The sequence below is a fragment of the Saprolegnia diclina genome (genome assembly GCF_000281045.1).
Source record: "Saprolegnia diclina VS20 unplaced genomic scaffold supercont1.12, whole genome shotgun sequence".
NCBI classification, from domain to species: domain Eukaryota; phylum Oomycota; class Saprolegniomycetes; order Saprolegniales; family Saprolegniaceae; genus Saprolegnia; species Saprolegnia diclina.
In genome coordinates, this window is record NW_008246079.1 from 649,461 (window position 1) to 663,217 (window position 13,757).

Genomic DNA, 13,757 nt, shown 5'->3' on the forward strand with positions numbered 1-13,757 from the left:
GATCACTGGGACAAACCCTGGGACAAACCGGTTTTACCTCCACTTTCATCCGGATATATACACTTATCCGGAGGCTGTCGAAACCATTGCGAGACAACGACCGACTCGAGGGATAGACGGAAGGGGAAGAGATCTTATGGTCGCCGACGCCGAGAGGCGCATGGAGTCGCTGCGGCAAAAGGTATGCTGCATCGTGCGATGGATGATGCCAAGGCTAGACCATGTACATGCATGTAGATCGAGTTCTGCGAGGAGATACTAAGCAACCCGGAGGCGGCGTGGGTAAGCCGTGTTACGGCCATGAAGCAGCTCGAGACCGCCGTGATGGGCATGGCCACGACCGACGGCGATCGCGATGGCGCCAACTTTAACGCGACGCCGATCGTGGGCCATCTGCTCGTTCTTGTCGTACGCGCCTTCGTCTCGGTTGCCAGCTCTCACTTTTCTGTTGTCACTCTAGAATGGATTTCTGCATACGCTTGCCGACTGTCGACCGGCCGTGGCCAAGCAAGCGTGCAGTCTCGTCTCGTCGCTCGCTTGGCTGTGTGGCCCGCCGCTGCGACCGCTGTCCGAGGCGCTCCTCCTCGCCGTGTTCCACCTCGCGACAAAGAAGAAGCAGACCCAAGTCATCGCGCTCTCGGCGCGCCAGTGCTTGCACAGCCTTACCAAGGCGACACGGTACCCCGTGGCGCTGCTCGAGCGCGCCTACAAACAGGCCAAAGACGGTATGTACCTCGCTGCGTTCGCTCCACGAGCTCATCAGGAAGCACTAGACGGCGACAAGCGCATGCTCTGCGTCTCGCTCATCGTGCTTGTCCTGCGCTTTTGGCCGCCGTATGAAGTCCTCGAGCGGTCCAACTACATGGCGATGCGGCGTGTGATCTTACAGAGTCTCTTTGACGACGACGCCGCCGTGCAGTCCCAAGCCCGTCTCTCGCTCTGCCTTCTCTGTGAATATGGGTACGATCATTATAGGCACTAGTACCCTACTAATGAGGACAGTGTAGGCAAGAGAACATCCGCTTCCTCCTCGAGCAACTGCCGCCCGAGCTCCTTGCGTGCATTGCGGATGAGTTTCCCGACTCGATGCTGGCGCAACCGCCGGCGTGCCTCGAGTCGCCGTCCGAAGACGACGACGACGACGATGACGATATCATTTTATCGCCAATTCTCGAGCTCGACGACGAAGACCATGAGTCGGACGACAGTGTCTTGCGCCGGCGTAGTCTCCGCCCGCGACCGGTACTGCCGTCGCGCGACATGTCGCTCGTGACGCTGCGCAATGCTGCAAAGCCACTGGAGCTCAACTTGGAACTCTCGTTTGTGAGTCTCCCAGACCATCTCTCGGCGATCACGGAAGGCGACGAACCGCCAAGCGCGTCGTCGACACCTCTCAAGCCGTCGTTAGCACCGCACAGTGTGTTGCCCGTGGGCGCCCCGCTGCCGGCGCGTAGCATCCCTGAGATCAAGCCACCGTCGCCGTCGCTCATCCCACGCCCGTCCTCTCGTCTCAAGCTCCAGGTACAAGGCCTGCCGTCGTCGCCATCACCGACACTACTTGCGCCACCACCCGCAACACCAACTGCGACGCCAGTCGTGAAGTCCGCGCCGCCGCGAACAACAGAGACCCATATCGCCAACGCCACTACACGTACGGTGTCTGCGCTGGCTCCGTCACCTTTGCAGCAGACGACGCTGTCGATGCCGGCTGCCGTCGCGGTCACTGGTACACCTGGTCAACTGGCGTCACCGATGCCCGAGGACGTGACACCCACCCGCGACCCGCGCGTCCCAACGAGCAAGCCATCGCTTCGACCGCAACGAACGACTGTGTTTACGCTCTCACCACCACCGTCATTGACCAAGCCCAAGGAGATGGTCGCGGCTGCACCGGTGGTTGAGATCGTTCCGCCAGTGGCACCGCGGACGGACGCAGTACTGGAAGAACGCCCTGCGTCAGCTCTCTTGCAAGAGCTCTGGGCACCGCGACGCCCGTCGTTCGACTCGGAGCCGGACTCGAGCATGTCTTTTGAGTCGTCTCTCGGAGCTGGAAACGCCCGCGAACAGCTCTTTGGTCCGAGCTGGAGCGTGAGTACGCTGTCGCCCAAGGAAGCCAACTGGGCAGACGACTTTGACTGCAGCGTCCAAAGCATTGGCAGTCACCTTCGTGACGATGACGACGATGACGACGAGGCGCTGCGTCTGCTCCGCGCCGAATGGGTCCAGCCGACAGACAACGAGCTTCGCCCACCGTCACCACGGTCGCTCCGTCCTTCGCAGCCACTCGAGTCGCCAGTGAACGTGTCGGTGGAGACACCAACCACGGTCGTTGTGCCAACGCCGGCGCCACGGCCTCTTGGTGCGCCAGAGTCCTCGCCCCGGCTGACAGAGACCTCGTCCCCGCCGACGACAGCTAGTCTGCGACACCAACCTCGGGTGACCCACCCAGCGAACTCCGAGGTCGATGTACTAGCAGTACGACGGCCAAGCGCGATGGAGGTACCACTGCGAGTGGCCACGGACGCCATCAACTCCTCGGTGCTTCACGAAGCCGAGTGGGCGATGGAGCCGCTGTCACTTTGCACAATCAACAACTCGACGCCAGTGGTCACGCATGTCACAAAGCCCCGCACGTCGTCGACCGAGATTCCGCTGCGGCAGCGACGTCGGGTCGGGTCGGGCACGTCATCCCGCAGCAGCGACGCGTCACTGAGTGAAATGCCAGCGCCGGTGACGAACCAGCCATTGCAAGAACCAAAGACGTCACCAACGACCCACCATCGTCGCTCAACACTTGGTCCTGTCGCCGAACCCCGCTACGATCCAAAGACGCCAAAGCTAACGCCATCCAAGAAGTACCATGTTTCTCATGGACGTCTCGTCGGGCGTGTGCCATCGACGGCGGTGGCGCCACCACCTGCCGACGTTCGGCCGACGACGTCCATGCCAGTGACTGCTGCGACGCCGACACTGCGCTCGCTGCTCGTCGAAGCCGCGCTCACACTCGTGTGGTGGCTCAGCTTTGGCTTTTGCGTACGATGCCTACTGCTTGCTTTTGCAACCCTAAACGCGTTGTATTAGGTCTATGGGCTTTTGGGTGCGATCGAGGCGTATAGCGCACGCAAGGTCGCCGCACTTTACTCGGAGCACTTGCGTCCGGCGCTCGAATTGCAGTTTGAGGTGGCGGCGGCGTCAACGTCGTTCGAGCTGCAGCGGCTTGTGGCGTGGGTCCACACGTGGCGCGCCGACATGGACGCGCAAGAGGCGGCATTGCCGTTGCTTACGCATGTGGCCGCTTGGACGACAGCGTCGTTCGACGCGCTGGTGACGCAGATGCAAGCGACGGTGCGCGTCCAGCTCGAGGGGCCGTCCACTGTATAGACACGCAACATTTATATATATTTGTGGTCAATCTTGTCTATGCAAGTACATACGCCAGTTGGCGTGATCCAAACCCAGCAACATCCTAATGTCGGTAGAGAGCCGTGGTTGGTTCACTGAGCTGCGGTTTGTCGAGTCGCCTTTGATGACGCGCTTTGTCCAGGGACCATGTACAGAGTATCAAGTTGATACTATCGTGGTCAAGTCATTCTACTAGTGTACATACGGACAGTCTATGTGTGCCGGGTCGCTATCCACGGATGCGCCAAGATAACCTCGAGGGACGGGCGCTGGTCCGGGTTCTTTCGGAGAATCTGGGACAGCAGATCTTGCGCAGCTCGTGAGACGTGGTCGGGGAAGTGCAAGTCGACGCGGAGGATGCGCTCGTACGTGGCCGAGGTCCCGTCGGCTTCGAACGGCGGCTGCCCCACGAGGCACTCGTACATGAGGACGCCCAGAGTCCAAATGTCGACGGCGGCGTCGTGCGGGAGGTGCTGAACCATCTCGGGCGCGAGGTAGTCGAGCGTGCCACAGAGGGTTCGGCGTCGTGACGCGACCGCGTGGACGGACCAGCCAAAGTCCGCGAGCTTGAGGTCGCCCTAGTCATCGTATCGTGTGGCTATAGCGTAGTGCGACGAGAGGCGCGGGTGTACGTTGTGGTCGACGAGGATGTTTTCGGGCTTGAGGTCGCGATGGATGATGTGCTTGCGGTGCATCATCTGCAGAGCAAGCGCGACTTGGTAGATGTACTTGGCGCTCGTCGGCTCGTCGAACCGGCCTTGGTCCGTGAGCTTCTTGTAGAGCTCGCCTTCCGACGCATACTCGATGATCAAGTAGACGCGCTTCTCGTCGTAAAAGTAGCCATAGAGCCGCAAAATGTGCTTGTGATGCAGATGCGATTGGATCTCGATCTCTCGCCGCAGCTGGTACTCGACACGCGCCTTGACGAGCTGCTTCTTCTGCAGCACCTTGAGCGCGACAACGTACTTGGACTGCTTCTCCCGCGCGAGGTACACGGTGCCAAACTTGCCGCTGCCCAAAGGCCGCCCAATGTCAAAGTCTACAAGTTTCCACACGTGGCTCTTTGCCGGCCAGGCGATGTGGTCTCGAGGCGACTGCGCTGGGTCCGAGAGCTCGCGGAGCGGTGGGCGCGACGTCTCGTTGCTGCACAGCGGTGCCATGGCAGGTGGCCGCAGCGGGGCCTTTACGGCAGGGCTAATGCCTTGAGCCGGTCGATGTAGGCCAGCGCTCGACGCATCGTTCTCCTTGGCATGTTCATCGGCGGTGCGGATCGGCGGCGGCGGCCAGCGGCTGTCCTGCGCAAACCCTGGCAGCATCGTCGGCGAAAGATTGCAATCTCCGAGTCCGAGATTTATTTATTTTTAGAGGATGCAAACTCAATTGGAATTACTGGCCGCGATTTGCACTCGACCTTTGTATAGGATAGTTTGCTGCGAGGAATGTCACGGGATAGAACTCAATGTGTATGGCTTTTGAGAGGTTTTAGCCAATGCACTTGGCGTTTGTATGCCGCGGTACCCTTTTGAATATTCAAATCGCAAGATTTGTATTTTGGCGGAGATGGCCAGCAGCAAGACGGCCGAGCTCGTGCGGCCGCGCGCCGGCTGGGACAAGGACGGCAGCAAGAAGACGGACCGCGCTGGGATCGGAAGCTCGGCCATGTCCAACTCGCTGAGCGCCAGCCTGTTCCGCCAGCACACAGCCAACGCTGCCAAGCCGGCGGTCAAGCCAGGTAGGTGCTGCAAGGATCGACCATCGACCTGCAGTGTAGCTCATGTGCGCTGCCAGGGCTCTCGAGCATCTCGGAGACGCACAAGCTCACCACTGCGCCAATGCCATCGGGCAACAACATGCACCAAGGCTGGAAGCTCACGGACTTTGACATTGGCAAGCCGCTCGGACGAGGCAAGTTTGGCACCGTGTACCTTGCCCGCGAGCGCAAGTCGGAACACATTGTGGCGCTGAAGGTCCTGCAGAAAGCACAGCTCGTCAAGAACAACGTCGAGCACCAGCTGCGGCGAGAGATCGAGATCCAATCGCACCTCCGCCACAAGAACATTTTGCGCCTGTATGGTTTCTTCCACGACGAGAAGCGCATCTACTTGATCATTGAGTATGCTGCCCGCGGCGAGCTCTACAAGGAGCTCACCGAGCGTGGCACGTTCTCCGAAGCCGTCGCTGCACGCTACGTGAGGGAGATCGCGCTCACATTAGCCTTCATGCACAGCAAACACGTGATCCATCGCGATATCAAGCCCGAAAACATCCTCATCGGCTACAACGTACGTCCTGCTACGACCTCATTCGAGTAGTCTCATGCGAACGCTTGCCAAACAGGGCGAGCTCAAGCTGGCAGACTTTGGCTGGTCTGTCCATGCGCCCACGTCACGCCGCAATACAATGTGCGGAACGCTCGACTACTTGGCGCCAGAGATGTGCGAGCACAAGCCACACAACGAGATGGTCTGGCCCTTAGCGTTGCCGCATGACGATGGCGTTGGTTGCTGACGGTTCGCGTAGGTCGATGTCTGGACCTTGGGTATCCTCATGTACGAGTTCCTCGTGGGCACCCCGCCGTTCGAAGCCGAGGGACATACCGAGACGTACAACCGCATTCTGAGCATCGACTTGCGCTTTCCCGCGCACTTGTCGACGCTGGCGTGCGACCTCGTGCGCAAAATCCTCCGCAAGGAACCCGGCGACCGCCTAGCTCTGGACAAAGTGGTCGAGCACCCGTGGATAGTCCGTTATTGCGGACCACCGTAGTCGCGTAGCGTAGCTGGGAGAGTAGACATCATGATACAACATGCTGATAGAAGCCACACTCATGGACACAGGCTGCATCAAGCACCCTGCGTGATTCGGTGTTATTAGTCTACTTGGTGGTCTTCTTGATCTGGTCCAGAATCTGCTCGTGGCGCTCGCGCACGTCGTGGCCGATCGAGTGCAAACTCACAAACTTGTCGATTTGCTTGTCCATCTCGAGCTTCTGCCTCTGGAATGCTTCCGACTGCGCATACGCATGGTTCTTTGTCTTCTCGAGCTGTTCTTGCAGCAGCGCGTTCTGCTTCTTGGCCGCATCGAGCTTGGCCGTCGCCTCCGCGTAGGCCTTGTACTGCGCCATGTACGCGTCCTTGTTGGTCATGCGCACGAGCTCGCGCGAGTCGGCGACGATCGTCTTGACAAGCGACGCACCTTGGCCCATGTTGCTGCTTCGGCTTGCTTCGTCCAAATGGTAGATTTCAGCCAATGGCATCGCCGGATCCATTTATTGTCCAATGAACACTCGCTATCATTCGATAAAGTGTTTTTGGCCAATGAGATGGCTGATGGACCTCATTTCTGGAGCCTCCCAATTGGATAAAAACACCCACTCTGCATCCGATACCACATATACGTATACGGCAGAATACATGGAGGACTCTGATGCTTTTTGCGTATACATACATCCGTTGCTATAGTATCTATGCATTACGTGCGTCTTTCAGGCCCATGCTATTGATGGTATCGTATGCGGCAGCGCGATGCTTCGCAGAGGCTGGTGTTTCTAGTCACAGACCAGTAAGCTTTTGGCCAATCAGCATGCGCCTGCGATATTTTCAACCAATCCCGTCGCGTTGCGAGCCGGAGGCAAATCTTTCTGCCGAGAAAACAAAGAAGAGGCCATGCAAGGGCCGCTCACCGACGACCAGCGCGCTCGCCAAGAGACGCTCCAGCGCACGCGCGACGAGCTTCGCCGCGAGAGCGCGTAGGCCTTGTACAGCATTACTTGTATGAGGCGCTCACGATGCATGTCGACAGCAACCCGCTCATCAACCTCACCCGCATCGAGACGCTCAAAAGCTACATGCAGAATTTCGCCCAGGTACTCGCATGCTTATCACCGCCGCCATTGACGCCGTCTTGGCTCGTAGCCGACGCGCACGTACGACAAGACAACCATGGAGTCGTACGAAGCGGCGTGCTTCGCCTACGACGTACTATTTTGCGATCTGTACCTTCGGGGCTCATCCGACGTAGAACCATGTTCGCCGAACGCTTCTTCACAACCATCGCAACAAGCAGTTCCAGGCCGAGCTATGTACCGTATCCAGCGTCCTCGTTTGTATTGGATGCAAGCATGCATCGCGGATAGGTTCACCGCTTCGAAGCATGCCGTTTGTGCTGGACCGATACGAGCTCATGGAGCTTCTGAGCACGGCGTCAGCAACAACGTGCGGCGTCGAACTCTGGAAGGCCGTCGACAGGTCCACCAAGTCGCTCGTGACGCTCAAAGTGTCTTTGAACCTGGACCTCTTGCGGCTCGAGTATGCTGCCTTCAAGGTACGCCATGTCGACAGGCCATGGACGGAATCAACGCTGGCACGTAGTCGCTGCGCTTTGCAAGCATCGTGGCCACGCTGCCGGGCGATGGTATTGTGTCAGTGCCCACGCACGACGGCCAATCCGTCTACCTCTTCCCGCTCGAGCACATGCACCACGACCTGCAGAGCGTTCTCTACGTACGTCGCTTCCATCTCGTCTCGACAGGATGGTCCCAGGGCGGTGTTCTAGACCGCGCCGGGCGGGCGGCTCGCGCCCTTTGAAGCGCGTGAGATCATTTTCCGTCTCTGCCAAGCCATTCAATTCCTTCACGACGAAGTACGCTCTTTCGGATCGTATCAAGAATGTATCAAGTTGAAATTAGGAAAAAGTGGCGCATTGCGACCTTCGGCCGAGCCACGTGCTCATTGCGTCGCCGCCCAATCTCGACGTGCGACTCACAAGCGTCCAGTCGATCCAGAACCGACGCGACACCGTCTACCACGTGACGTCCCGCGACCTTCTCGCGATGCCGAGCCGCCGCGTCATGTACCTCTCGCCCGAGAGCTTCCGGCACTGGACGCCGTCGCGCGACACGAACGTCGAGACCACAACGAACGCGTGCGCCGACATTTGGGCGATCGGCATTCTCCTCTACGAAATGCTCTATGGCCAGCACCCGTTCTGTGACGGCGTCTTGGACCTCGTGCCGGCCGACAAGGTCGCGTACGGCATGCTTCTCTCGTCCTACGGTCTCAAAGCGGGTCCGACGCTGTCGTTTCCGGCCCGCCCCGACAACATCCACGACGATGCCAAGGTAGACCTTGTCTCGCGTTGCGGTTGACTTTTTTGCGAATTTTGCGAATTTTGTAGGACTTTATTCGTCAGTGCTTGGCACCAAGCGCTGCCAACCGCCCGAACGCGCTCGCCCTCATTGTCCACTCGTATTTGACCTAGTGACGCCAACCACAGCTTGTCTCGAAGAAAAGGAATTGCATTTGTCTTACATGCTCCAGTCAAAGAGGGGCGACGGCAGCGGCTTTTGCTGCTCCCAGTACGAAGGTCCTGCGCCGAGAATGGGACCACCGCCGTAGCAAAGACCGTCGTCTTCGTACAAAACGAGCGACTGCGCGGGCGCGACACCCCGCTGCGGCACGTCAAACTGCACGCGCAAATACGGTTCATCGGCCGGCGCGATCGCCGTCGGCTGGTAGACGCTCAGACCAGACGTGACATCGTCCATGGACGCCATCGAAATGGTGCAGTGCGCCAATGGTTGGCGATACCGAGCTCGGTACTGGCAGCGCAGACTGCCATCATTGGTCAACGCCGCCTAGCAGACAACACATGCAGGTAGGACCTCGAGTCTGGGACGGTACCGGGGCGTGGCCTTGGATCCAGTTGAAGGCAGACGCGCGGACAAACACCTCGTCCGAGAAGAGCGCCGGGTGGTGCGTCCCGGGGGCGATGAAGACTGCGGCATCTTCGTCGCGCTTGCCCACGACAAACCTATGGACTTGATACCATGATACACGAGCCATGGATGGACGCGTACCATTTTGCGGGAAGCCCCGAGACTTTGGCGCCTTGTCCGATCGTATACGCGCTGTAGCCGTCATGGGCGTGCATTTGCTGCTCGTCGACAACCTGTGCGTCATCCTCATGAGTCATGATGCATGAAAACACGAGCAGGATACCGAGACGAACGAGCCTGTGCGAGGCGGTACATACTGCGAGAGGAATGAGCCAAACGAGCGCTTCCCGATAAAGCAAATGCCCACGCTGTCCTTCTTGGCGGCCGTGCAGAGGTTCGCTTCGGCGGCGATCTCTCGGACGCGCGGCTTGCAGAGACCACCGAGCGGGAACATGACCTAATGGAGCGATCAGCCGACGACATGCAGGACGCGTCGATGTCATACGCGCTGGAACTGGGCGCCCGTGACGTGTGAGAGAAAGTAGCTCTGGTCCTTGTTGCCGTCGACGGCCGCGTAGAGCGCGTTGGTGCCGTCGGGCAGTCGCTTGAGCTGCGCGTAGTGCCCCGTCGCAATGTAGTCGGCGCCGAGGGCGAGTGCGTGCTTGGCAAAGACGTCAAACTTGATTTCCCGGTTGCAGAGCACGTCAGGGTTGGGCGTCAAGCCCTACGACAGGCTGGTTTGCAGCAGGAAGCGAGGCGGCGGCTACCTTGGCGTACTGGTCCAAGCACGGCTCAAACACGTTGTTCCAGTACTCTTGGACAAAGTCGACGCGCGCGCACTCGATGCCGATCTCGTCGCACACTTGGCGCACGAGCTCGTAGTCCATATCGGCGGGGCACGTGGCCTTGCCCTCCTCGTCCGAGCTGTCCCAGTTGTTCATGTACAGGCCGACCACATGCAGCGATTTGTCTTGGTGCAGGAGGTACGCGGTCACGGACGAGTCGACGCCGCCCGACATGCCCACGACAACCGTCTTCTTGGGCGTCGTTGTCGCAGCATGATGGACGAGCCGCCGGAGCGGGAGGCGCGCCAAGCTGCGTCGAAGCATGGCGAAATCGCGTTTGAACCTTCTTTTCGGCCAATCAAACGGTTTGGATTTCAATCCGCCAATCAAACGCGGCCAAGAGAAAAGATCAGTTGTTTGCTGGAAGCTGCGATCCGGCGCTGACGGTCGGCCAACGGACATAGTCCATCGACGTGCACTTGGACAGAGCGCTCTGTACGGTTGTCTCTGAAGGCAACGGCCGCCCAGGCGGTACCAGGTACGGCGCTTGCATCCTGGGGCATCTCAAAGTCAGCAAATATCTGATCGAGCCATGAATCGATCCACCAATCAGACACGCGTGCAAGAGAGCCAACGAGCCAATCGATTCCGACTAGCGTCATGCCGAGGAAGACCGACGCGGGTCGGGACCATGGCCGGCCCACGAAGAAGCGCAAGCCAGCCAAGCGTGCAGCGTCGACGAGTGAGCCAAGCGCAGCCTTCCTAGCAGCGCTCGAGGCCCAGCGAGCGAGCCACAACACACCGGCGCCCGAGCCACAATTGGCGTCCGAGCCAACACCAGTGCCCAAAGCGATGGCAGGGTTCTACTACGACGCCGAGCAGAAAAAGTACTTTCGCGGCAACGCGCCGACAAAGGCGCCGCTTAGCTTACACAAGCTCGTCGTGTCGACGCCGACCGCGAGCTCGAGGCGGCGCTTCGACGGCCGGTCCAACGTCACCACGCTCTTGTCGATGCGCCAAGTCCGCTCACCGTGGGCACGTCACGACTACGATATCGCCCGTCTTGTGTGGCGCAAGGTACCTCTACTGGGCGCTTGTGTGAAGGTTGATCACTTTGGTACCTTCTGCAGACGCCTCGTATCACGTCGCTCCCGTCGCCCGTGTACAACCCCATCGACATGGCATTTGCCAATGGCAGGCTCGCCGTTGCAGGTATCCCCTTTGCACATCGCAAGCGCCCACAACATGCGCTGTAGATGCTAGCGGCAGCATTGCCGTATGCGAGCTTACCGACGTCGGTCTCCAGAACGGCGCCGAGATTGCGGCGGGCGCTGGGCTGCAAGTATGCTACCACTGCTAATGGCTGGTGAGCATCACGGACTTTATGATTAGATGACACGTCTGCAGTGGCAACGAGCCTATCAAACGACGCCAGCGCTCGGCTACACGGCGCTCGGCGGTGCGAATCGTCCAGGGTTTCTTCGCGTCCACCGCGACAACGTGCTGCTCTACGTACTACGACAACTTGTACTGCATGTTCCTTCTTATGCTTCTAGAACCAAGCGCTTCAGGACGCGTGGTGCCTTGCGTGGTATGTCTCTCTATTTGACCATGTTGCCTCACTGACGCGCATGCGTAGGCATCCCCACAAGGCGACGCACATTGCCGTCGGCGCCACCCACAAGTAGACTGCGACGTCGGCTACACGGCTGAGCATCGTCCTATAGGAAGTCGCGGGCCGTGGTACTTGACATGGAGTACAACCAGCGTGTGCGAGGACCGTCGTCCAACGTGGCGTCCGATGTCTTTGCACAAGCCTTTCTGAGCTGCGTAGCGTCTCCTGCTGCCACGTCATGTGCCTCAGTCGTCCCGTAGGGCCAAGTGCTCTTCAACGGCACGCGCAGTGGCGTCGCCTGGCTCTGGTACATCAAGCGACCTCATAGTGCTCGGGAATCGAAACGAGTCATGTGGACGTAGGGACCTTCGGTCGCACGCAGTGTGCTTGCAACTGCGCCTGCCCCGCGCGGCGTCGATCAGCGATGTTGCGATCCTCGGCAACGACGTGTCGTGTATTCTCGGCGCGCGCGACGGTGGCCTCGAGCGCTACGACCTCCGCGCTCTGCGTGCGCCCGTGCTGACCTACGCCGTGCTGACGCCCGCGCAGTCGCATGCGACGCGTCTCGCCGTGGTGCGTCACTTGACCACTCTGTACTGCTGCTAAGGCTCATGTAGGACGCGACCGAGACGGTGCTGTGCGGCCACGTTAGCGCGCACGAAGTGGGTCTCTGGGATGTCGACACAGGATGCTTGCTCTCGCGGGCGCTGGACACACCACGCGACGCACGACTATATGGCGTCGCGCTCGATACTGCGACATGTGCGTGGCGCGTCGTCAGTGCTTGCGTGACGGCCGATCGCGTGTCATCCCACCTGCTGTGTGCAGAGTACAGCGCTACTTCGAGAACAACGACGAGTAGCTAGCGACGAAGGTCCCAATATACCAGAGTATCGCGGTGCAGCAAGTGAAGAGGGCGAGAAGGGTTAAGTTAAAAAGAGGAGGAGACTCGACGCGACGACAAAGCTCGCAATGCCGAGAAGCGCGTGGGCTTCCTGGACGCGGTTGGTCACCTTGAGCTCAAAGTCGACCTGCGCGCAGACAACGGGCGGGCTCGAGTCGCCGCACACAGCGTGCAGCACGATGCTCCAGCGCGGCGTCACGTGGCCGTACGCGGGGAACGAGACATTGTGCCACGCTTGCGAGATGCGTCCGTCTTCGACGACGAGTCGGCCGAGTTGGTGCGACAAGTTCACATTGTGGCGGCTCTCGTGGGCGGCGATGAGGCGGTCTTTCGCGACGCTCGTCGGCCTGGTGCACGTCGTGTCGTCGACAAAGAGGGCCGAGAGCTTTGCAATCTACAAGACAGCATGCCATGAGCGCCACGTGTCTCGCTATGCCATGGCAAACGTACCGTCGGTGGCGCGACGACGCGCGTGAAGTCCAAGTGGTCGCACTTGTCGAGGAAGCCCACGATGGGCACCATGCCCATTTCGTTCACGACGAGATACCACTTGTACTCTTTGATGTGGTGACCGCAGCTCGGGTGCAAGGCGTGGACTTGCGTCATATTGAGCGCGCGCATGTCAATGTCGGCGAGGATCGTGACCAAGGTCGAGGACGGCGTCGGGTACACGACGTGGATCGAGCCGAGGACACCGCCGGCGCGGGCCTTGTCAAAGCTGTACTCGATCGTCGTTGCCATGGGCGACGAGGCCGTGGCTACATGTACACAGAGCGAGAGTAGTCCAAGCATGTGCAGCCAGCGCATGCTCCAGCCGCAGCGGACGTCCGTCGGCCTCATCTTCGTCGCCGGCAGCTTTATTTACGGAATGCACTGGGACAGGTATATTTGGTTCGGTCCAATACTAATATTCGCGCGTCTCAATGCCCATACAAAGATAAAGTGAATATGCTGTCTCGGCAATAAAATAGATTTGAATATGGTGCAAGTGGAAACGGGCAGATCGTTTTTCTGCAGGGATTTTAGAAGCCGCCAATTTTAATACGACCAATATATTTGTTTTTAATATATTGTTGATCGCCGCCTGTCGGTACTCGACAACCTCAAGAACACCAGCGGTTTCGACGATGCCACTCCTCACTGTCGTACTTGCGAGGGCAGGACGTAGTACAACGCTAGACGCTCGTGCCGACCACCTTCCCGCGCTCAACTTGATACACGCAGTAGTTATACGAAGACAAAATACCGAAATCCTGGTTCATGGGATATGAAACCGAGCCGTTATGGTTTCGTCCGCGATCTTATTTGCGGAGATTCGATTGTTCACGTCGGTTG

At 59.2% G+C, this 13,757-nt stretch overlaps 8 protein-coding genes across 8 annotated transcripts; 4 read left to right on the plus strand and 4 right to left on the minus strand.

Annotated features, from left to right (window-relative positions):
- The first annotated feature begins 73 nt into the window (after positions 1–73).
- SDRG_04915 (hypothetical protein) lies at positions 74–3,425 on the plus strand. Its single transcript, XM_008610608.1, has 6 exons — positions 74–181; positions 238–408; positions 461–725; positions 774–960; positions 1,008–3,033; positions 3,082–3,425. The coding sequence occupies exons 1-6, from the start codon at positions 137–139 to the stop codon at positions 3,379–3,381; spliced, it is 2,994 nt and encodes a 997-aa protein (XP_008608830.1). The 5' UTR covers positions 74–136; the 3' UTR covers positions 3,382–3,425.
- An 88-nt stretch (positions 3,426–3,513) lies between these two features.
- On the minus strand, positions 3,514–4,745 carry SDRG_04916 (AUR protein kinase). Its single transcript, XM_008610609.1, has 2 exons — positions 4,035–4,745; positions 3,514–3,980 (listed from the first exon to the last, which is right to left on the minus strand). The coding sequence occupies exons 1-2, from the start codon at positions 4,716–4,718 to the stop codon at positions 3,615–3,617; spliced, it is 1,050 nt and encodes a 349-aa protein (XP_008608831.1). The 5' UTR covers positions 4,719–4,745; the 3' UTR covers positions 3,514–3,614.
- A 181-nt stretch (positions 4,746–4,926) lies between these two features.
- On the plus strand, positions 4,927–6,281 carry SDRG_04917 (AUR protein kinase). Its single transcript, XM_008610610.1, has 4 exons — positions 4,927–5,134; positions 5,191–5,684; positions 5,740–5,865; positions 5,923–6,281. The coding sequence occupies exons 1-4, from the start codon at positions 4,963–4,965 to the stop codon at positions 6,166–6,168; spliced, it is 1,038 nt and encodes a 345-aa protein (XP_008608832.1). The 5' UTR covers positions 4,927–4,962; the 3' UTR covers positions 6,169–6,281.
- On the minus strand, positions 6,216–6,648 carry SDRG_04918 (hypothetical protein). Its single transcript, XM_008610611.1, has one exon. It carries the CDS (start codon positions 6,605–6,607, stop codon positions 6,278–6,280), a length of 330 nt encoding a protein of 109 aa, XP_008608833.1. The 5' UTR covers positions 6,608–6,648; the 3' UTR covers positions 6,216–6,277.
- Positions 6,649–7,012: 364 nt separating this feature from the next.
- SDRG_04919 (serine/threonine protein kinase) lies at positions 7,013–8,719 on the plus strand. The gene is made up of 9 exons (XM_008610612.1): positions 7,013–7,150; positions 7,204–7,267; positions 7,317–7,379; positions 7,423–7,483; positions 7,538–7,725; positions 7,773–7,904; positions 7,957–8,043; positions 8,090–8,521; positions 8,578–8,719. The coding sequence occupies exons 1-9, from the start codon at positions 7,068–7,070 to the stop codon at positions 8,659–8,661; spliced, it is 1,194 nt and encodes a 397-aa protein (XP_008608834.1). The 5' UTR covers positions 7,013–7,067; the 3' UTR covers positions 8,662–8,719.
- On the minus strand, positions 8,677–10,243 carry SDRG_04920 (tRNA methyl transferase). Its single transcript, XM_008610613.1, has 6 exons — positions 9,886–10,243; positions 9,624–9,842; positions 9,402–9,575; positions 9,260–9,351; positions 9,084–9,213; positions 8,677–9,037 (listed from the first exon to the last, which is right to left on the minus strand). Exons 1-6 carry the CDS (start codon positions 10,225–10,227, stop codon positions 8,708–8,710), a joined length of 1,287 nt encoding a protein of 428 aa, XP_008608835.1. The 5' UTR covers positions 10,228–10,243; the 3' UTR covers positions 8,677–8,707.
- A 301-nt stretch (positions 10,244–10,544) lies between these two features.
- Positions 10,545–12,470, plus strand: SDRG_04921 (hypothetical protein). Its single transcript, XM_008610614.1, has 10 exons — positions 10,545–10,980; positions 11,034–11,115; positions 11,160–11,245; positions 11,296–11,415; positions 11,460–11,494; positions 11,543–11,587; positions 11,631–11,733; positions 11,779–11,825; positions 11,881–12,091; positions 12,136–12,470. The coding sequence occupies exons 1-10, from the start codon at positions 10,564–10,566 to the stop codon at positions 12,382–12,384; spliced, it is 1,395 nt and encodes a 464-aa protein (XP_008608836.1). The 5' UTR covers positions 10,545–10,563; the 3' UTR covers positions 12,385–12,470.
- Positions 12,431–13,277, minus strand: SDRG_04922 (hypothetical protein). Its single transcript, XM_008610615.1, has 2 exons — positions 12,873–13,277; positions 12,431–12,816 (listed from the first exon to the last, which is right to left on the minus strand). Exons 1-2 carry the CDS (start codon positions 13,260–13,262, stop codon positions 12,445–12,447), a joined length of 762 nt encoding a protein of 253 aa, XP_008608837.1. The 5' UTR covers positions 13,263–13,277; the 3' UTR covers positions 12,431–12,444.
- Between the last annotated feature and the right edge of the window lie 480 nt (positions 13,278–13,757).